At 40.1% G+C, this 23,016-nt stretch overlaps 1 protein-coding gene across 6 annotated transcripts in view; it reads left to right on the top strand.

The window, feature by feature from the left end:
- LRRC56 (leucine rich repeat containing 56) overlaps positions 1 to 23,016 on the top strand; it is a 58,824-nt gene that overhangs the window by 231 nt on the left and 35,577 nt on the right. For 2 of the 6 annotated variants that reach the window (XM_079310028.1, XM_079310027.1), the window contains exons 1-3: positions 1,433 to 1,571; positions 10,540 to 10,704; positions 20,149 to 20,236. In XM_079310028.1, the coding sequence (XP_079166154.1) occupies positions 10,549 to 10,704; positions 20,149 to 20,236 (244 nt within the window). In that variant the 5' untranslated portion in view covers positions 1,433 to 1,571; positions 10,540 to 10,548. Of the gene's footprint in view, positions 1 to 68; positions 197 to 467; positions 490 to 1,429; positions 1,572 to 10,539; positions 10,705 to 20,148; positions 20,237 to 23,016 lie in introns of those variants that run through there. The other 4 variants (XM_079310025.1, XM_079310026.1, XM_079310024.1 and 1 more) reach the window with 4 other exon arrangements.

Consider the following 23,016-nt stretch of genomic DNA (forward strand, 5'->3'; position numbering starts at 1 on the left):
CTGCTGCTGGCGGCGCGGGCGGCGGGCGGGGCGGAGGGTGAATGGATGATGAAGGGACGGGTGGATGGAGGGATGGATGGGCGGGCCCGGGTGGCTCCAGGTGCCGCGGCCCCGGCGTTGCCGGGCGACCAGCGGCCGCTGCCGCCGCGTCCCCGCCGCTCTCCCGTTGTCCCCGCGGCCCCGGCACGGCCCGCAGGTAGGAACCGGCCCGTGGGACACCGGAGGGAGCCCCGAGGTGTCTGTGTGTGTGTGTGTGTGGGGGGGGGGGGCTGGTTCCCCTCCTTTCCCAGAGCGTGTGCGCCCGGTTTAAAGGGCGGCCAAAAAGGGCCCGTGTGGGACGCGCTGGTCTGGTGAGGGACACAGGGACCGGTGAGGGACACGCTGTCCTGGTGCGGGACACCCCCAATGCTTCCCAGAGTTTGCAAACCCCACCAAAGCATGTGCAGCATGATAGCAATCCAGCCCATGTGCAGGTGGAAAGCAGCTGAGGTCTGAGACTGAAAGTCTGTGTTTGTGTTCTGGTAGATGTAACAGGGTGTTTAAATTTTGTTTCGGTGGAGCTCTGAGGAGAACAAAGTTGATGAATAAATAATCCTGGGCAGGTGTAAGCTGTAGAAGTATCCCCAGGTATTTCACACGGAGAGAAGTGCTCCTCCATGGGCCCTCCTCAGCTTCTCCTGAAGGGCTGAGGAGATTTGCTGGTGCCAAACTCAGGGGCTTTAACTTTCATTCAGCTTCTTGCAGAAAGGGCTCAGGTGTGCTCCCTGTCCTACTCCTGAGCCCTCTGTGCTGTGGAAAATCGTTTCTGTCAGCAAGAAACTCACTATACCCCCTCCTAGTTTTGAGCAGTCAGTAATTAGTTAATTTGGTACCTTCAGCTCTCCTTTTCGTGTCTGTGAGGCCTGTGCTATCCTGTTCTGCACCTATTTTCTATAGCTATTGATTCCTCATACAAATGTTCCTGCTCACCTATTATTTTCCATTTCGACTGCTTTTACATGGCAACATTTTCTGACAACTGATACAGTGAAAGTATGCTAAATATTGACATTAACCTTTTATCCCGTGCTACCTCAATGGCAACATTTTCTCTAACACAGAATCAACTTACTCCAACCAGAAAATCAGTGCTCTTTTTGTTCAGTAAAAAACTTCTTTTTGTCCAACTATGTAGATTCTTCTCTGTCAAGTCCTTCACCTTCTCATGGTCTCTTTGGGAGCTCTAATGAATTATACTTTCATTAAGTTCTTCCAGGCTCCACTGCTTCGTGTCCTGTTCCACTTTTAAGCCCTATTGAGCATGGACTTCTGCTGCTACATGAATAAAGTACTTCTCTTTATTAATTGCTAAGTGCTCAGAATCTCTTGGATTTGTTTTGTTGTTTTGTTTTTTGTTCTCTTGAAGACTGTGTTCTTACTGTTGTTTTAGCAGGACATGGAACAATTAAATAGCACTATGAGCACCTGTCAGTCAAGATAAATGAAGATAAACAGTTGTGACTACTGAATTAAAATCTCTGTAGGAGAGGAATGGGAAATGATGCAGAACAGCAGTGGCATTGGAGGAAAAGGTAAGATAATTTCTAATGTGCAAATTACTGAAAATGTTTCAGAACTTTTTAAAATTACTCTCCCATTTAATGGTATTATTTTTCTTCATGATATTTTGTCTGGTTTCAGTTTGCCTAAAATCTTGCATTAAAAGTAGAGTGTTCAGGCATGTCAGATCTCAGAGTTGCTGACATTAACAGATTTTGTTGTGGAGGTTGTGGTGATTTTTTTTTTTTTTCCTGGACTTTGTGCTCTCTCTCTTGGCTTTAACACTGGGAACGACTGTGCTTTTGTAGGTCTGACCTGTCAATGACAATCACCAAAACTGACATTTTAGTTTACTATTATAATGGTTAGTGCTTTTATACCTTCTATGGAGTCACATGTGGGCTTGAAAAAATTTGGAAGCAAAAGCTATTTAATATCAGTAGGGTCACAAGTACTTGCTATAATACAAATCATAAGACCAGATTTGCCATGGCAGATGCAATAAATACTAACATGTCTGTACTAAAAGAAAAAGATTGTGGCTAGTTCAAAGAAACATTATTGATATAAAAAAAATTAGAAAGCACACATTTCTTTGACTATAGCTTCTCACATCTGGAAGTAGCATTCAAAGTATAGTAAGCTCACTGTTTATTTTGCATATTTTGCATCTTTAGTTCTAAATTATTTTTTAGAATGAACTTCTAAAACTACCTTGGTTTTCTTTTCCTTTCTTTTTTTTCAGTGTGCCTACATATGTGGTGGTTGGTCATGGTTTTGCTTTATTTTAATGGAGTATCCACCCAAGTTCAAAGTGGGCAGAAGAAACATATACAGAATGAAAGGGTTTAAGTAAATTATTGATACTTGGGAAAGAACATTCAGCTATTGTGTTTGTTATCTGAAAATACAATCTTGCAGCTGGTCAAACAGACAGTGTTAAAGCTCCTGAGAACAGGGGTTGAAAACCATGGAGGTTCATGTATTGTCTCTATGCCCCTATCTTGAATTTTGGCCAACTCTTGTGCAAAGCTGGTCATCCTGAGGGTGAATAGTAGAATTGAAATTCTTTCAATGAAATGCTTCAGAGAGAAGAGGAGATGAAGTGAGATGATGCAAAAGAAAGCTATAATTTAATGAAAGGCATGGACAGTTGGATGTATCCTCCATAATTCCAACTGCTGTTGACCTCATTTCTAAATTTAGCCTCCAAGCAACCTATGCCTATCTTCCACAATTTAAATAAATACAATGCAAAAACACACTTTCTCAGTTTTTAAAACTACTTCCTGATGAAATTTCTGTGCCTTCTTTAGTCATTGGGTGACTATTTGTCATGTCCTGAGCCATGACAAATTACTGCTTCCCCATAAACCTCCCCAGCTGTTGAATACAACTCACCTTTTGGACTGTGAAGATACTGATTGCCAGAAATTACAGCAGCATGCCAGGGAAAGGATCACTATCTCTGCTTCTGATAGTGTTTTTAAAGGATCTGTTTCTGTTTCTCACTACAGCAGTTGCCTTGGCCCAGCAGGACAGTTATAATGCCACCTCATCAGTAGCCCAAACTGATTTCCCAAGGGTCGCTTTTCACTGTGAATCTTCTGCTCTTGCTAATATTTTGGCAATGTCTGTTACTAAATAAGCTTCTGTGGCATCACCCACTGTTCAGTGTTTTTCTACAAGTTCATCTAGAATCTATCTCTTTTTATACAATCTGTCCCATGTGAGCAACACATGAAAATCAGAAACTTCCCAGCAGCTCTGCAAATGGCTTTGCAGGCCAGGAGGGAATCTCTTGCTTCAAATAGTTTAATTACCAAACAAAATGGACTGAAAATTGTTTGAGGACAGCCAGAGTATGTTGAAACTCAGAAATGCCATATCTGATGCATTTTCATCCTGCACAGAAGTTTGCATTTCAAAAGGCTCATAAATGCAATGCAGTAGTAGCTGGGGGGGGGAAAAAAAGGTCCATTTTTATTGTCCTTTTCTCAAGTGGAATCTGGAAATTCTTCTAAGTGGTGGATACTTAAAATTCTTGTGAAAACCAAAACCACAGTTTTTCTTCTCTGCACCTTTGGACTGTCACTCAGTTGTGAGTCCATGGGTTAGAATATATTTGTTCATCTTGGAAAAATACAGATTCTGCAAAACCTTTCTTTGCTTGTGTCCTTTTTTAGTATGTCTAACAACATGCCTAGCATCTGAATTTTTAAGTAATTGCTGAATTATGCCTTTTAAATGCAAAGAAGGTAAATTCATCTTCCAGTGACATCTACATCTAAGGAAGGGTCTGTGTGTGTGACAAGCACAGATATGTTGATTCCTGTGTACCTTGTCATTAGCTATCCATGATAGGACCCCTTTATAAGGAAAAAAGGATTTTAACTAGACCAGCCTAATTTCTCCCTTATTTAACATCAGGACACTGTTGGATAAAACCTTGTGGCAGCTTGTGGCCATGAAGAGCCAAATGTAGTTTTCTGATTCCAGGCTACCTTGATAAACTGGTGAGGGATTTATTATTATCTAGTGCACTGAAACAATTGAAAGAGTATTTGGAAACCCTCTGAGACTGAAGGTGTTGGTATCTTGGAGTTCTGTTTTTCCATAACCCCTGTTGTTCAACAATTATCTCCACATCCTGCTCTCTTCTTTGCTTTTCTAGGGCTCATTGTGGGGATAGATAGCAGAAGAGCCTCTTGAGACTTTTTCTTACAGCAGGAAGTTCACTTTTACATGAAAAAAAAACCCTCAATCTGTAGCATCTTGCAGTTTCATCTAAGGATTTAGTTAATCCATACTCATCCATAGCCACTGTCTGGAGACTTTAGTCAGAGAGAATCAATGAACATTTGTAGCCAGACAGAAATTACCACTGATCACCTTCCACCACAGGACTGTAAAAACTAAAACCAATTGATTGGACTTTGGTTTCTTTTTCTTTGGCACGTAATAGAACATATAATAGAGAATGATCTGCTTTTACATCCTGCTATAAGGACATTTTGTTGAGGAATATACTTAGAGCAGGTACTGGGTGTGCAGCTGCAGTGAGAGCTGCAGGTTGTGCCTGGGTGGGAGCCCCAGGCAAGGGGCTGTGAGCTGGTGCTGCCCTTTGCACAGGGACCTGTGGCACTGGCCTGGTGACCGGACACTGGGACACAACAGGAGCCAAGGGCTCAGCAGAAAGACCCCAGACTATCCCAGGCATGGAGGGTACAAAACCTGGGGATTCCTTTGTTGAGGGTCCCTCCCCAGATGCACCAGCTCGAGCTGTTTCTGTGTTACTGCACCATGAGTAAATTATTTTAGAATCCAGACATCTGGGACTCTGCTGGGGGAAACCCAGGGCTGAGCCAAACCCTGTCTGACCATGTGAGTGTGAGGTGCACAGGGATCAAGAGGGGAACCTGTGGGCTCTCTGGAGCCACCCACTGTGAAGGGGCTTTGGTCCCAGCAGTGAAAGTCTGGGGTGCTGGGAATGTGACTGCCGGAATGGCTCCTGGATGGTCAGACAGGGAAGTTCCCTTGAAAATTTTGCAAGCTAGCTCCAGAATTATGTAATATAGGGACATTGCCAGCTCATATGATAAAACATTTCTTGTCACCCTGCTCAGCAGGATCTGAGGGGGAAAGTATTGTATATGCAACTGTAATTATGAAATTATTATTTTATATATCTACATCAAATCTGTAGCTATACAAAGGAGAAATAGGTGATATTTAAAGGCATTGCCTTTTTATTATTACTCTTATGTTTTAAAAGAATATTAGACATTTTTAATCTCAACTGTGTCTGGGTGTGTACCATGCATTTTCTTCTCTGGGGTCACTGCTGCTTTGAGTGACAGCACGGTTTGAACTCAGTTCCAAGTATAGAGGTATTACAAGGTCCACAAAACTCTCAAGAGCTTTCCCTGAGGAGTCTGTGGGACAGATCCCAAAGCTTACCTGCCATGGTTGTGCTAACTGCAGAGAAGGATTTATATTTAATAGCAAAGAACTGTCAGAACACTCTTGCAGCTTTTAAAACCATAAATAAGGAAGGTAAACAATGAGATAAAGCAGTACACTTGCTTTGTGTGCACATTTGGATGCTTGAACCATGGCCTCAAATTGACTGAGCAGTTACATGGAAATATCATTGTAAGCATTCAAGTCATTCAGTCTCATTGAAGTCAGTGAAATTTTAATTATATTAGATGGGATATTGTTTTCTTAATATTTCAGCTTTCCACTAAAAGCTTTTTTTCTTTAGTGGGGCACAGAAGTAGAATATTTATGAATGCTCTTTATAGTGTTTGCATGATCCCTTGATATTAAAGTAGCATTACTGAAGTGGTTATCTTGTTCTGCTTAAAAAAACCCAGAAGATTAAAATCAGATTGTTTAGTCATACACACACAAAAAGGTCATATTAATAACAGGACTGGTGTTTTATTTTTCAGCTTTTTAGAAGCTGCACCTGCTAAAATAGACTGATGTGTTGCAGGATGCTTTATATTACATGAATGTTGCAGGAACTGTTTTTGCCATTATGGGTGGATTATTGTAACAGTAGTTTCCTGATGACATCATAGTAAATTCCAGCTGCCCAAACAGTTATTTTCCAGAAGAGGTTATCTGCAGTGCACTTGTGCAAAATTACACTTAGAAAAGGCACTCATAGTTCCCTTGAGACTTGTAAACCAAATGTTTTGTCAAATCTATAGTAAATACAGAATTCTTTGTTTTCATTCTCTGTCAGTGGTAACAGTATGGGCACTACTGTAGTTTGTGATTCAGAATTAAACAGACAAAAATTACATTATGCAAGACAAGAGAAATGGAAGTCTGCAGTGAAAGCTTCCTGTCATGAAGGGATAGATAGCACAATGGTTCTCAAATAGGTATTCTTCCTATAGAATGTTTTGGGTGATGACCAAAAATATAGATTAGTGCCCAGAGACTGCAGTACCCCCAGTGGAATGGCAGCCTTGGTGTCCAGTGAAGGCATGAGTAGCCACAGAGCAGGAGAGGATGCTGGTTGAGAAGCTGGCCTGAGGCAGTAAAAATTCCTTTTTGTATGGGATGTTAATAGGTAGAGGTATATGCCTTTCCTAGAGTGAATTTTGATTAGTGACCATTTTTTGGGGGGTTGTTTTGTTTTTAAGCAGTAACTGCTTGGACAAGATGTTCAGGTAATGTCATGAAGGCTGCATTAGAAATTATTGTGCCTAGTCACAATTCAGAGGTTCTGTACCAGTCTTAAGAAGCCGTAATTAATATTGAGTCAAACATTTCTGGCAATTGCTGAATTTAAAATGTATATTAATATATATTTAATGAAGAATACACAATTCTATCACTGAGTCTTCAATAAATCTTGTTGCAGCAAAATAAAATCTTGGAGTCTTACCAGATTGTCAGACCCTAAGAACATCAAATAACTGTTCTCTGCCAATTTCTTTCCAGCAAATTACTGTATTCTGAGGGGATTTTAAATAACATGTTGTTCCAAGGATCATTTAATTTTAATAATGGTTTTTATTACTGGTATTTATATATGTTGAAAATGTCCTGCAGTTTTTAATGAACTGTCACAACATGTCTGTGAATTGAATAACTTACCATGATTACACACACTCACTTGGGTAAGGAGAGTAGCAGCAGTGGAGAACATTGACAGATTAACTCTTTGTAGAATTCAAAATCTTCCATCTCACTTCTCTGGTCATTGATTTTTCCTGCATTCAATGATTATATGCTTCTACTTATCCACACAAGTAAGAGCCTGCCAAGTTAAGATTTTTGATGCAAATCCTACCAAAACAAATGTATTGGTTTCTTTCAATCTCTTATTCTTCTCAGTGTTCACTGCAGTATAAAACTCCATTATTTTCCATCATCTCTTCCCTGACACACTCATGTGCTTACCAGTCTTGCTGTCCCACTGGATCCACTGCAGGTTTGTGCAAGGTGCAGTTAGTTTCCACCCTTGTGTGTCCCTGTGGGAATGGTTCTATTCAGCACACAGATCCAACATACATCCAGTGCCACCACCTTGTCTGTGAAGGAAATCTTCAGCCTCATGACGTTTCAGACCTCTCTAGTGTCAAAAAAGTCTTTGTAGTCCCTGTAAGCTGTGCCACTGAGGCTAATGCTAGTTTGGGTCAGCCTTGGTTTGTCCTGTGCCTTTGGCAGAGCTGTAGCTTCATCAGATGGGCCTGATGAAAATAAGCAATGTGACTCCTGTGTCTCTAGGAGGACAAATGTGCCAAGCCCCCTCCTTGCTCCTACACAGTGCTAGAGATTTCAGAGATTCATGCATTTTATAAAATATTAACACCTTACAACTAGGATTCTGGCACTCTTAGTTTTTTTTTACAATCCCATTTTGAGGATGTTATTTTGATCTATGCTCAGGAGGAGATTGATTCTTCTCTGGAGAAAGCTTTGAAGTGATAGAAACATGTAAGAAAATAGTTTTGCTCGCTGACAATAATTCAACTTGATCCCAAACAATTTGTAATGAAAATACTTTTCTCCTCACTAATCCAATGTTACAATAATTACAACAGCAGATCAATAGCAGGAAGTATAAAACAAAGTATTACTTCAGATATTAAGCCACAAATTGATCTCCTTGTCAAGCCTAGAGTAAATGCTGTATCAACATTTCAAAGATTTGAGGATGTTCTGAAATGTGATGGTGATGGCCCAACAGAGGGAAAACAGGAATTTATTTTATGCAAGTGTGTTAACTCTTTGCAGCCTGCATCTACAAAATCCTGCTGTTATCTCATTTTGCACTCACATATTACATCAGTGTCCTTTGACTATTGCTCCACCTGGCTCTGATAGCATACAAGATTCTCTGGATAATAACAATCCTCACTTGACTTAGAAAGAACCACCAGTACTTGCACACAATCCAACACAAGTCTTGTCCAATTGGCAAAGGATTCCAGAATTTATGTGACAAAAGTATTCTACTCCAAATCAGTTACTGATCAAAATAATTCCTTCTTAGGAAAATAATGACACCAGAAGGTCTTCATATCACAGAAGATTCTTTAATTTTCTTGGACAACTGATGACTCTTGCAAATCTGTACTGACTAAATCATACTGACCTGTTCTAAAAGAAGTAGAGGGAAAAAAGTCTGAGAAATTCTAGAATTCTTTAGAAAAAGAAACAGGTAATAGAAATTTATGTATTGTAATTTTTCTTCTAAAATGCAAGAAACTCTTCTTGATGTTTCTTTTCTTTCCTAATGGGCTGAGGTGTGAAAGTTGTCCTTACACTACTGTGGGCACACTGAGGTTTTAGAAGCTGCAAATATCACTACTCAATTCACTTCATGGTGGTTCTTTTATAAGCCAGTAAGAAAGATTGAAAGGAGTTCTGTCACTCTGAAGAATTTGTTCCTGAACATGTTTTTTTAGACATTGAATATTGCTGTGACTTAGGTGTGGCACATTTAAGCAGTCAGCTTCTCCTGTAGAAGTGCTTGCCAGGTAGGTGCAGTGATCTGGAAAAAATAGGCTTTACTTTCTGTGGGCTTCTTCTGCTCTGATGAGTGTACAGAAGGAGCACTTAGGAATCTGAGGGTTTGGTTCCTTCCTTCCTAGTGCAGGAGAATCTGCAGGGAGAGGTTTGGTGTGTCATCAAATTTTTTGTTGCTGTTTTTGTTTTGATAAGGGCTGCTGGTTTTTCTGGCATTTCAGTCTTTCAAATTTCTTATTTCTTGTGCAAGTGAAGAATTTGAGTAGTCAGAGGAAGAAATCTTTTTGATCCAAACCTCTTTCACCTTCTACTGAGTCAGTCCTCTCAAATAGAGATGACCAGCTGAGCAGTCAGAACTCCTATTTTTCCTAGCAGAAATTACTCCTGTGTTTAACTGTGTATTAGTATGAAGGAAGAAGGAAAGTGGTAATTCTCAGGTCTTGGCCACCACTGAGGCTTTGTCAGCCAGTTATGATTAGCTTGATCATTTAATTACTTTTCCAGCACTCCGAATAAATATTGCTTCGCAGTGAAGAACAGAACAAAACTGCAGGTGTCCCTTCAGTAGAGCAAGACAGCTTTTCTCTAGTCTAGCCTTTTGTTGTTACAGCAGTGTTTCCAGCTGTGATACTTCCTTGTTGCCAAGTAGTGGTAAATAGCTGTATAAATCACAGTAATGCTTGTACCATTTGGGTACAGCCAATTGCTTTTTGACTCTAACGGGTGTACATATGCTTACTCTCATATTTCAAAGTTAATTGTTAATATTTCTGTGAAAGTGATATCTTTGGGAATTGAAGAATGACCTCATTTGAAGTGCTTCATCTTCAAACTTTGTGTTTCATTCCTCACTTGAAGCATACACAATTTTATTTAAATTGTATTTTAAATTTATTTTCTCCAAGACTGTCTTCAGATCTTGAAGTCAGTAGCCATTGCCTGCCTAACCTAAAGTCAGTAACAGTGCTGGGATATTTGGTTTAGGGCAGCAAATACAGACAGGTTCTGACCATGCAACCTGCAGTGAGAATTCAAAGTGCTTGAGAGAGGTGGGGTTGTGTCTCAGTACTGGCAATTGCAGTCTGCAGTCCAGCAGAGTTTTGCTGAGTGTTGTTCATATTTCTCAAGAGGAAATGGGTAGGTAGGGAGCCTGTGTGGGTGGGAAGCTCACTGGCACTGGAGAAGGATGACTAGAGTCCCAAGTTGATTGTTCTCAGCTTTCTTTGTACAGAGCTATAGGCACACCTGGCTTCCTGTATACCTGCAAAGAATAGTTTACACTCAAAACTGAATAAGGTGTGGGGCTTGGGTAGCTCTTGAGGGTGAAGAAAAGGAAGATCATCTGTTACATAATGTATAGCTTTGGGTTTGTGCTGATTAAAGAAACCTGTGTCTCCATAGGCATCTTCTGTCTTGCAATAGGAGTCAAAATAAATTTTGCTGACAGGAAAATAATAAATACGGGTAGAAAAATCAGAGTGCTTGTTGTCCTTTTGTTCAAAGCATGTTGAGATGGACCTGAAGTGGAACCCTGACAGAGTTTCTCATCCAGGCTCATCTGAAGACCAGGAGACTGATTTGAATTGGCAAGGCAACCCAAATCCCAGTCCATTGATTAAAGATGATGGAGAGCTGTTTATGGATGAACATCTTTCCCCCAGGAAACTGGTGAGTAGGCATCCAACTTTTTAATGAAGTGGAAGAGGCAAACTGGCATATACAGAGCTGTATTAACCTTCCAACTGCTATTGTACTGATTGTGGATTGTTGCCTCTCTGACATTTAGCTTTCTGTGTAAAGTAGATTCTGTCTTATGAAAGTATATCAAATGTTTGTCCTCCTTTCACCTTGTTCTATGTCAAAAGTATTCCCAGCATGAATGTGGCTGTGTTTATTGCCAGAATTCTTGAAGTAGAGTGAAGAAAAGTACAGGTAGCATAATTATAGTCTATACAGATCTCATTAATGCCATCTGGAGTACCTTGAATCTTAACATTAGAAAAAGAATTTACATCAATCTTTTTCTAGAGATTGGAAATGTAACTTTAAAAGCAGGTTTTTTTCCTCTGAGTTAGTGAAATCTTCTGTCCTGCTAAAAAGCCAATTAAAATATTCTGCTAATGATAGAATATACATGTCAAAGTGGGAGGAATTTCAAAGCATATTTGAAAGCCATGTTGCTTTTAAACTGAGGGAAATTATTTTGGTATGCAGCCTATTGAAAAGAGTAACATGCTGAAATCTTCATGAAGGAATTCACTTTGTTTTAGAATATTTGGTTGCACACTGTATTGTACTTGCTCAGGACTAATGAAGGGTGAAATCCTGTGGGATGTGTAGGAGCTGACCAAACCACGTCACTTTCCTGTGCTAAAGAAAGGGAGAACTGAGAGCAGAACTTGAGGAGAGAGGCTTTCTATGTTGCAGACCTACAGAAGAACCTCTCTTCTGCTGGGGAGCGTTTGTGAAAGACAGAGGAGGCTGCCAAGGCTGTGGTTCAGGTGCTCCCAGCAGCCAGGCTGGTGATGGCAAGCATCCATAATCCCCCGTGTATCCACAGCACCAGTGGAGAGACAGAGCTTCCACAGGGAGCAGATTCCAGCTGCAGGCTCACACTGCTCCCCAGCCACTCCCAGCTACATTCCACTCACCATTTTGACCATGTGCTGTAGATTAGGCAGAACTATTGCTCCCTAATTAGCCAAGTCTTTTAGTGTTTATAAAATGGTTGGAGATGCAAAAACCCGTTTCTGCAGAGTGGGTATTTTGAGCATTCTGGAGATAGACCACACAACCACGCAGCAGTTTATGCCATTCGCTTTCCTTGGTCTCATGAGAACCTCTGACCACTTCTTAGTCTTTTTTTAAAACCTGGCATAGAATTGGACCAGCCTAATGTGTTTGTGGCCTGTATAAATCTGATGGGAACTTCTCAGATTAGTCTGTACTTTTAGGGCACGAACCAAAGCTCATTAGAGTAACCAAAACAGTTGCCCTCTGATTCAATCAAGTCTGAATGAAACCCTTAGGAAGTTCTTTCATTGGCATGAAGTTCTCTTTCTGAACCTCTGCTGCTGTGAACTAAAGTTCACAGCAAACTGTAAGCAGAAAAGTCTGTATAAGACAAGGTTACCTATATCCCATGAAGTTCCTATTTCTTATTTTGTAACTTTTTTAAAAGTGCAGATAAGAAGTTAAATAATTGAGTTTTGCCTTTTTTGAGATTGTGAGTTTTAGCATTTGTAAAGAATCTAATTTCAAAGATTCTTTTAAATGAAGTACACTGTCCTGCTAATTTTTCTGGACACAGTTATTTCCTGCCCTGGAGCTCAGCATTTGTGTTGGCATAGCTGGGATACTTCCTGCTCAGAGGAAAACTACATGACATTGTCAAGGAAACATTTACAGTGTTTATAGCTTGTTTTAATAACATACCCCATCTACCTATTCTCTGACCTTTATGCTGGTCAAATGGAAACCACTGCTGCCATGAGTTTACTTCTTCTGGATTTGCAAATGTTTAGAATGTTCAAATATTTAATGCAAAACAAGTTTTCACATGCATAATTCTTTCAAGACCCACATGTCATTGACAGTCAAATGGTTTGAAAGATTGTCTTGCTTAAATCAATACAATTGCAGTATCTTTTAGATTGTGTTATTGTTGTGAATATTTTAGGAATTATTGATTGTATCTGTTCAAGTGTTCTGAGAAGGAGATTAATAGACTTCTAAAATACAGGCTCATTAAAGTAAAATTGTTTTATATTCAAATGAGGGCATGAGCCACACTTCAGTGTTGTGTAGGCAAATTTTTGGACACCTTATGGATGTTCCTGAGTACTCCTTGTCCTCCAAATGGTCTGCTTGCACCAGTTTGGTTTGAGTTTAGGGAAGCTGCACAGTCTAGATGTGCAGACTGTGGATATTGGGCACCTTGAACTGCAGCCTGCAGCCTCATTTCTACCTGCACATTTGACTCATTTTGCCCCTTTTCCAGGGGAATGGCTATTTTGTAGTGAAACAATTAGCAGTCTCCATTAGCAGTCTGCATTATTAAGAACTCTCTAAAACTTGTGATACTTGTTCCTTTACTTTTTATCTGCTTGCTGCATTGTTTTCCCCCAAAGAGAGGAAAGTTTGCTTTGACTGATTTTTTTTTTCTTTCCATTTTGCCTTCTTGGACTGTGCAGAATAAAAGACTACTTCTATAAAACCATTGGGCCATTGCCCATTTTTTTTTTCTCTCATTGAGGATCCCCTCACCTAGACTTTATGCTCATTCACCACAGAGTTTGTAGCCTTCTGTAGCCTTGTTTCAGCATAATGTTCACCTCAAATCCTGTATGATTTCATTATTTCCATTATGTTAACCACAACTTCTAGTTTATTCTTGCTGCCAGCTCTCTTGCTGCACTGTTGTGTTAACATCTTTATATCTGAATGTCCTTCATCCAGACTACAGGTCAAAATCTTTTGATGCAAGTGTTGGTATCATTAGATGTCATTTTTATTCTTTCTGCTAGTATCAATATCAATTTTCTGTTGTACTCTTTAATCTTCCTCTATATGAATAGGCATTCTTGCTTTTCCATTTATACCTGTCCTATTAATATTTTCAGCTCTCTATTTTCCTAGTTATTTTCCTATTAATATTTCCCTGCTCTGCTCATCCTTATGGGTGGCTGTCAGATATTGTAGAATACCAGGGTGAGCAAATTCTCACTTTGTTCTGAAAACTGGCTAGCAATGGGCAATTAATTTTTAACTCTGTTAGGGCTGAGACACAGATTTTTCATTAAATGTGGAGAAACTGAAATTAAGGGCGCCACCTGTCTTTAATCACATTTTTATTTTGTTCTATCAACCCCCATCCTCTCCCTGCTGTTTGCAAAGGATCTTTTCCTGACTTCCACTAAAAGCATTCCATTTCGCAGAAGAAACTCATTTTACAAGGTCAAATGATCTTCCAGACATTGTCACATTATAAAACCCAATCACGTTTGTGTGTGATCTTTAGAGAAGAAAGGAAGTATTTCTCTAATTCTGCTTTTTATTGATCCTGCTCCAACTAATCGTGTTTTGCAAACTTAGGAACACGTGTTCGGATGTGGTGTTTAGTTTTGTTGCTCAGGAGGTTAGGGTGTATTTCATATGGTATGCACTCATCCTCGTGGGAAAGAGAAAATGCTGGAGGGTCCTGGAACAACAGATTGGATTCTTGCTGTAATGGCTCAATTGTTTCCTTTTTCCTTTTGCAGAAAGTTTTCCTCACTGTTGTAAGATAAATGGATTTGAGGGGAAAACTGGACATCAAGGAAGTGCAGAATCTTGATAAATTTTGTTGAATAAGAGAATGGAAGTAACTGAATTTGATTGAATTTGGATCTGCTGAATTCTTTATTAGAAATGTATAACTTTTTTTTTTAAAGTTTGAGGGATCCTCTGCTCCAAGGGTAGGTAGTTTCAAAGTTAGATCAGACTCCTCAAGATAGACAGAGTAGAGGTAATAATTTGAACTGGAAAAAAATTTACAAACCCTCCTTTAGTTTCAAAACTTTTGTGTTATAAGTTCCTCTCCTAACACTAATACTTAAACAGTAGTGAAGACTTGTAGTTGCTACTTAGGCATCTGATGTTTTGCTTTCAAATTTTCATGCCAGGAATCTTTATATGTGTACACACACAAATATATGCTTTTATATGATAAAACTCAGATATTCATTTACTTACAGCCACCAGTGTTTAACTAATTACAGTCCTGACCTTTCCATGTTCAGTGACACAATCTTGAACAACGATTGTAGCTACTGTTGGGGTATAACTTTTTTTATATCTCTGTGAGGGAAAGTAAATCCTTAAAACAAATCCAAGAAAAACTGATGTAAGAATGTCTACTATCCTGTCTACTCCTGACCTACCTGTTAATTCAGGACATAGTTGAAACTGAGGGGTTTTTTCCACCTACAGAAGTGGCACGTGGTATTTCTGGGAGATCAGTGTCCCTCCCATCTTGTTTCTGGTGCTCTACATGCCTGCTGCAGTTTGCAGTTAGATTTCCCAGCAGCTTGCCACATCAGATCCTTAATACTGGTTTAAAAAAAGGTGTCAGAACTGTGAATCCCCAGCATGAGTCAGTGAGGAGCTGAGCTGTAGATAGCAAGACTAGGCAAGGACCTATTCATGTGGATCTGCTGGTGTGACATGGGGGCTTCAGCACAAGAATAAAGACATCTTTACTAATGCATCCACCACTACTTAAATGTCATATTTACTGCCTCATCTACACTTCCCATAGAAGCCAAGAAAATCTCTTTTTGTAGCATCTAGCTAACCTCTTCATCTGAGCTGAGAGAAGAATGTATTTATATATATATGAAGAAAGTAGTTAAATACAGCTAAATATTTTGGTTAGGGGCATCTTCAGCATTTAGCCCTTTTGAAAGGGAGTTTGCCTGTGAGGCCATAGAAGTTCTGTTCCCTTTCATTGAATCACTTAAGACCTCAATTAGCTAATATTTTTCTTCTTAGAATAAATATTTTGTCATACATTTAGCAACTTTTTTTTTTTGGTGAAGGAAAGATTATACTTGAGTTGGGAATTAAAAAAAAAAAAGTGATAAACACATGAATGGACATGAATCTAGAATTTGCATACAGGTGCAGTATTCAAAGAGAGCAATCTCACCACTCAGGAATTCCTGTCTTAGCCAAATTAACCAGGATCAGCAAAATAAATGCACAGCTGGAAATATTTCTCTGACAGCTGCATGCAACTTGTTCCTCAGCAACATGCCTACTTTTCTTAGAGTATGTGAAAAATCTAGAGAAGAGAGAAGACATCAATTGTGTATGCCAGTTTTGACTGAACAGATATTATTTGCCAATTAAGGCATTTACAGATGGCTGCAAGTGGAACTTGAACTGGATTTCCCAGCATCTCCAGGTGACTTCTCCACCAGTTGGGAAGCTCTGCAAGCACAGAAGTATTTCTCACTTGCAATTTTTTACAGAATACTTACTGGCTTTTCTTGCCAGTCAGAGGAGAAGCTTTCCAAACCAGTGGGCAGTCCCCAGTTGGCCAGACATTTTGCATGGTGGGAATGGTTTGTGAAACATCATGGACTTGCTTCTTAAAATGCTGGTTAAATTATTTACCAATAGCTTCTTCATGAATAATAGTTTTACTCCTAATTTGAAGAAGGTGAAAAAAAGGTGAAGTGAACTTTATTCACCTTTGTGTTACTTATGCATATTCAAAGTATCTTCTAAGACTTGTGCTTTACCATGGAAAGGTGTCCTTTCAAATAAACAAATTCACAGTGGAGTGTAAAACTGCTGCTCAGAATCAGCCTTTCAGGACACCTACTTGAACATGATGTGCCAGAAGGATTTTGATGTTTGATTCTTCAGAAAACATCTCTAACTGATACCTACCTTGCAGGGCTGCAGATGAGTGGCAAGCAGAGTCCTCTCATAACACTAACAGTCATCTTAAAATTATATTGGTTTTTTTCAAGGTATCTTTTTGATTTAAAATAACTGAATATATCCCACTGTTTGCCTAGTTCGTCCTTTTCTGTTTGCTCTATTTGGAGGCTGAGCAGCTGGAAACAGCCAAAGAAACACTTAGATGGTACAACACCTTCATGTCTGTAAGCATTCCTGGGGCACAGGCAGAGACATTCTGTCCCTGGCTGTCAGAACAGCCCATTAAGCTATGGGCAGGCAGTCATTACCTGAAACCACAGTGGGACACCTCTGAATTAGGGCAGGAGCCTGTCCTAGACCTGGGATGGCCCCAGGAATAAAGAGAGACAGAGCACTGTAGCATCCTTTCTATTCACATGGTGCCAGACATCTCTCTGTCCAAGCTGATGACCCCTTCAATGTGTTGGGTCATGGGGTTTTTTTTCTCTTGGAGCAAAATTCATCCAAAATATCCCTCCTTTCAAATGATGATGAAGGTTCCCATGTTTTGACATTAAATAACAGCATAAATAGAAGATCCTGCTAAATAGGTTTCATCTTTGCTTAAATGTTTCCATGTCCTTCCTTAAATGTCCCCCACTCCTGGTGTCAGAATTTTCTCAGTGATGTGAGGAGTATCACACTTGCAGGTGCACCAGCATGCCAAGAATGGTGTTTGGAGAGTAGTAATGTCCTAACTATCTTCCACAGGAACCATTCCCCATGAATCCTTCTCTCGAAGTGCCACCCTGACCTTTGCTTGCTGACTCGCCTGCAATCAGCAGCTGGGGTCTCAGTGCTTTAGTACCTTTAAATGAGCTCATATCCCCCACCCAAGAGCATTTCTCATTTCCTTCATGTACTACACTAGCTTGTGCATCCCACAGCAAATTGGTTTCAAGCTGTCCCAGCATCCCTTCACCATCAGCAGATGGAAGGACAGAGATTGTCACAGAGACTCTTGGAAATGCGGAACAGGGAGGTGGGCACTGAGAATATATCTGGGGTTTGTCACATCTGGCTAGCACATGCTTCAGGACAGCTATCTATAGTTCAAAGAGCTGGTGATGGCTGCCAATAACCCTTTCCAGCACTGGAGGCACAGTTCTGCCTGCTGCAGTACAAAAATACGGGTGCACTAAGCAGCTCATCTCTCAGACAGTGGAAAAGGTATGAGTGATGGATCAGGAAGAGGAAAAGAGAGCAAGGAATGACACTGGTAATCCCTGGTATGAGGAAAAGGATTAGGGAACCCTAGATGAGGAGTGAAGAGAACTTTGTGCCGATTTTATACTTGGATTTTGAAACGAAAGATCAGGGAGCAGAACTGTGAAGGCAGGCGGTCTGGAATACAGCAGGGGAAGGACAGCATGCAGGGAACTTGCAGACAGCAGAGCAGAAAAGGGCTAAATAAGGAGTAAAGGCTCTTTGCGGTATCAGGACCTTTTGCTACTCGGCTGACAAAGTGTGCAAGCTTATAACTTGTTCTGAGACTTCTTCCTGTTCTGATGTAGGCTCTTAAAACTAATTTGATGGCAAGCAGGGAGGTATTTTTCAGAAACTCCTTCCTTTAGTGACAGTGAACTTGCATCTGAATCCAGCAATCTGGGTGCATGATTTTATGCCAGGACATCGGCTAGCTCTTGTTTCACACATAATCTCGTGCTATGTGACAGACAGTGTCATCTGCTGAAAAGGGTTACTGCAAAATGTGTCTTGCCATGAGGATATTGTGCTCACTTGGAGAGAGAAAGCAGTCTGTAGCTGTTAAGTTTGCTGCCTTTACAAGATCAAAACACTTTTTGCGGTGGCTGCACGTGGGAATAGAGTCTTAGAAACTTTCTTATGTTCAGCCTGCTTAAAATCAGTTTGAAAAAATAAAAATAACATTAAAAAATATTTAAATTTAATGTTTTAAAAGTAGTTCAAAAGCAGTTGAAGGTATTGGATAATGCTGTTTCTTAGGAGTGCAAGTCAAGACCTTAGAAAGTTTTCAAGAAGGAATGCTCAGTTTTTTTCTGGAAACCACGTCCTTTTGAACTGCAATCTCTGTTACACTCAGACTAGTTTTGGTCCTTTGTAAGAGGATGTGGAAACATCAGAGGAAGTTGCAGCCACTTGTGCACAATAAAAATGTTACCTAGTGAGCAGGAATGTTGCAACCACCATTTTTTCCTTGCAAAATTAACTGGATATTTTCATGGTTATTTTTTCTTCCCAAAACTCATAAACAGAAGTCGTCCTACACATTCCCTTCTAATGAATAAGTTCTCCCTTATTAAAAAAACCCTAAAGAATGTTGTAGCTTTTTAATAGTGAGAAAATTTGTCTCCTGTCCATGGTGGTTACTGAATGACTTTCTGCCTTCACCTTAAGTAAAGGCCCAAAAGATTGGTGGCAATACTTTCAACCCCTGCTCTTGGTTGCATCATTGAGGAGGAAACTCTGGTCCCAGGGTCAGACATTTCTTTGAAGTGGATATGTTCAGCCCCACATCCTAATTCTTTTGACACAGAAAGGTGAAAATTTAGAAGTTTCACCACTATGTATAGCATCAACAATTTCAGGCAGTTAGCATGACAGATAAACCTTGCTTTTATTTTCTCAAGGATTATTTCAGACCCCTCCAGGAACCACTAAGCCATGAGGAAGAAAGGATACAGTTCTTCTGGTCTGCTTTGTTGAATTCATGCAACTGAGCTGATGCAAAGGAGGTGTTGGGATATGCACCCCGAGTGAGGGAAAAGGGGAGAGAGAAACTGGATCACAGCAGGAAGAAATAAGGGATGAGAGCAGTGGTAATGTGAGATTGCTTCAGTTCCTTGTGGAGCTGCAGCCTGGCATCTTAGGATTTCACAGCCTTGCTGTAATTTTTACTGACAGTCTTAAAGCTTCCCTCTCTCCTCTGTGTATAGCTTCTGCTTGTTTTGTTCCTCCTGCTTACCCCTAGCAAGGCAAAATGGACATGTATATATCAATACAGACTTTAGGATATTAGGAAAGAGTCTGCATTCACAACACATCCTTGCATAATGCAGTGGTTCATCCAATTACTACAATTTTGTAAAAATAATGAAGGATTTGGAAGGCCTCCATTTGCATTGCCTAGATACTTTCAAAGAAATTCATAATTCTTGTAATTAGTGTAGTCTTCTGCCAGAAAAGTGAGCTGCTTGAGCTAAAATCATGTTTCTTGTTATTATTTTAGGATTAAAAGGTAAACTGTGTTTTGCTGGATTTTACTACCAACACCTTTTGAATTACAGGTGATGTTTAAGGCTATCACTTTCTATCTACTGAGTATTAGTGCAAGACTTGTGCAAATCTTAAAGCATGGACATACTGTTCAAGTGAAGCTAGCTGGCATGTAGGTCTGCTGCTGGTTTGCAGCTTGAATGTAACCCTGAACCTTGACTCTTAAAAGCAATGTATAAGTTTTGGGAGGGTAGAGTATTTTGGGGCTATAAGGAAAGAAAGATCTTTGACTACTACATTCATTTCAATGTGATAGCACATCTAGCCATGTTAACCCTGAAATATATGTTGACAAAAAACTGGTTGAAAATCTTTCTATGCCTTTTGCTGCTGTGACATCTGGTTTATTGCATGAGAGTACTCATATATTTTTGCTTATCTTTACAGAAAATTTTGGCAGGGGTAGATGATCTGAAGCAAGTGAAGGCCCTAGAGATGCGAGTAGACACCAGAGAGATCAGCTTGGGGAACTTTGGTAAGAAAATACTTTATTTTCTGCTCATCATCTTGAATTTTCCTTTATGGAAAATAAAGGGGATTCACTAACCAACACCCAGTGAAAAGTACAGTCCTTCTCAAGAGTTCTTGAAACAGGATCTCCTTGTACCTCACATTATTAGACCTCTGTCTTCTGTGTGAGGCTCTGAATACAACTGGAAACTCTGGCAATGGGATGAGCGACATGACTTCTATCTAAAGCCAATTAGTTTGGACAAATTTTTCTTGTATGCTATGCTAGGTCCTAAATGAGCATTTACTCTTGTCTCTAGTGAACAAGAGCCAAAGATCAGCTTCTCTCCACTGTGAGATTTCTCTGTGACTGAGGAATTGCCAGTGGTATCAGGTGGCTTATGCTTGCAGTAGCAAGTCTGCACCTGGCACCACCTCACTGAGCTGTGCTGGAATATGAGCTGGGGGCAGCTTCTGTAGGTACATCATTTTGATGAGCCCCAAACAGCCCTAACACTTGTCATTCATTTTAATATCTCAGCATCACTATACCAGGGAAATGAGAGGTACCAAAGGAATTCCCTCTGTAGCAGAGTTAACACTGAGAATATAAAGCCTTCCATTTTTTTTCCAGTATTAGCAGTCATTTTCTGTCATGTGGATTCCTACCACACCCAAGTCCATCTTCTGCTACATTGAAGCTAAGTATTTACTGCAGGGTAATATTTTCTGTGCTAAAAAGAGCTATGGCCCCACAACTGAGTGCTGGTGCTTTAGACAAGCAGTTAATTTTTCATATGCAAATGACTAATGCAACAGCTGACTAGCTTTAATGGGTCTTTTGATGTCTATTTGTCAAGAATGGTTGAGCAAGAACAGTGAAGGGGGCTTTTGTTTTGCATATATAGCCCCTTTGTATTGGTTATTCTGTTTATTTCATGAATAAGTCTCTTTCTCATAGGCACTTGATAATTTAAGGTAAATTACATCTGTTTCTTTCAGAGATCATAATCTATTCAATCATGTTTCCTCCAGTTGATAAGGAAATCTCATTATGCCATTTCTATAATGCTCAAAAGTGGTGCTCCCATTCCTATGCCATTTTGCATTAACTATGACAGGCTAGCAAAATGTTTCACCTTCATCACTCTCTACTTCCCTTTCCATTACTGGAATAAATCCCTCCTCCTCCCCACGGTTAGGCTTTTGCAACCTTTACAGAATATGAAATACAGAACACTATGTCCATGATGCAAATAATTTCCATCTTGTTTATCTCCCACTGTTCACACCTAGAGTTGGCCCTTGAGGGCCATAAAAATGAGCACCTGCAGGTTCCCACTGCTTTTGAGAATAACAGAACACAAAGAAAATTCTGAATTTCTTTCTGGTTGCTTTTTAAGGTGTGTTTCTAAGTATTCTTGGTGTGAAAATCTCTTTGCAAATGTCAGCATGTGGCTAGGGAGAAAGTTTGCTTCAGTTTCTTTACATTTTTTTTACATGGCAGATGATTTTTAGGTACATGGAATAAGGCCTAAATGTTTAGGGGTTTTGCAGAACAATTTGCACCTCCACTGTGAGTGCTGCAAGCAAGACTGCTGTTGGAGATGTTGGGCTCATTGCTTGCTCCCTGCTGGCTGCCTGATCCTGGGACTGTGCTGCTGGCCTGGTCTGTGGTCTCAGGGCTCTGGAGAAATAGCCAAGGAAAAGAGTAGGGTAAGAACCAGTCCAGCTGGAATGACAGATATTCCAGTGTGACAGGATCTAAAGTTTTCCCCCTGTTAGGACAGTCAAGCAATAGGAGTATCCAGAGAGGTTTGAAGACTTCATCCTGGTGGGTTTTCAAGTGGGTGAAGAGCTGAGCACCCTGATCTCACAGACAACCTGGCTCTGAGCAGGATGCTGGGCTTGAGACCTTCAGCTGGTTCCTTCCAACCTGGACTGCTCTGTAATTTGGTGTTTCTTTTGCATTTCAAACCTGGCTTTCTTTATACACATATTAAACCATTCACCTTGCTCTCACTATATTCCTTAGCTGTGGAAGGTGGGTAGGAGCATATTTATCACCAGCAAATTTTTTGGATGATCAGTCCACACTCAGTAAACAATGTTGTTTTGACTGGTTTTATGTGTAAAGATAAAATAGGTCATGGAAGGTCCTAAATGGCCAGGTGAAAGTGTTAGAAGCTACAAGACTGCACATAATTCTGAGTCATCTAGAACCTTACAGCACTCAAATCCCAAATTTACAGAACACTTTTCACTTGAGAAACATTTCAAGGTTCACAGCCTGTGTTACAAACTGTAACACAAACACTCAGGGCCTAAAGATTTCCAGAGTGATTTAAAACTTGTTGCTTGATGTTTTTCTTGAGACCATTCCACTTTGGGATGTGCTAAACTTTAAATCACCATCCTGTTAACCTTGTCCAGTTTGTCAGATCTGCCTCTACAAAATGGCATGACAAATGATGGAGAGGAAGTGTTACTTTTCATAGGGACAAGGTGTGGGCTAAAACATGAAAATACTCGTATTGAAATATTTTCATGTGGTCAGTTTTAAAATTAAGGAAAGGCTTCATGCCAGAGCTTAAATCTGAATCTTTGCAGGGCTTGGGGTAATTGCTGAAACCTCTAGCTGTTTTCAGTGCACCTTACTGAGGGACAGACAAAACACTGAATGCCCTGACAAGTCTTGTATCCAGCTTTGCATATCTTGGGGTTGATTTCTGTGTTCCTCAGATGCATGTAGACCTCAGTTCATGTCCAAAAAGAGGGACTATTTCCTTTTCATTAGCTTATCCC

The sequence above is a fragment of the Erithacus rubecula genome, assembly GCF_903797595.1.
Source record: "Erithacus rubecula genome assembly, chromosome: 6".
Lineage (NCBI taxonomy): Eukaryota > Metazoa > Chordata > Aves > Passeriformes > Muscicapidae > Erithacus > Erithacus rubecula.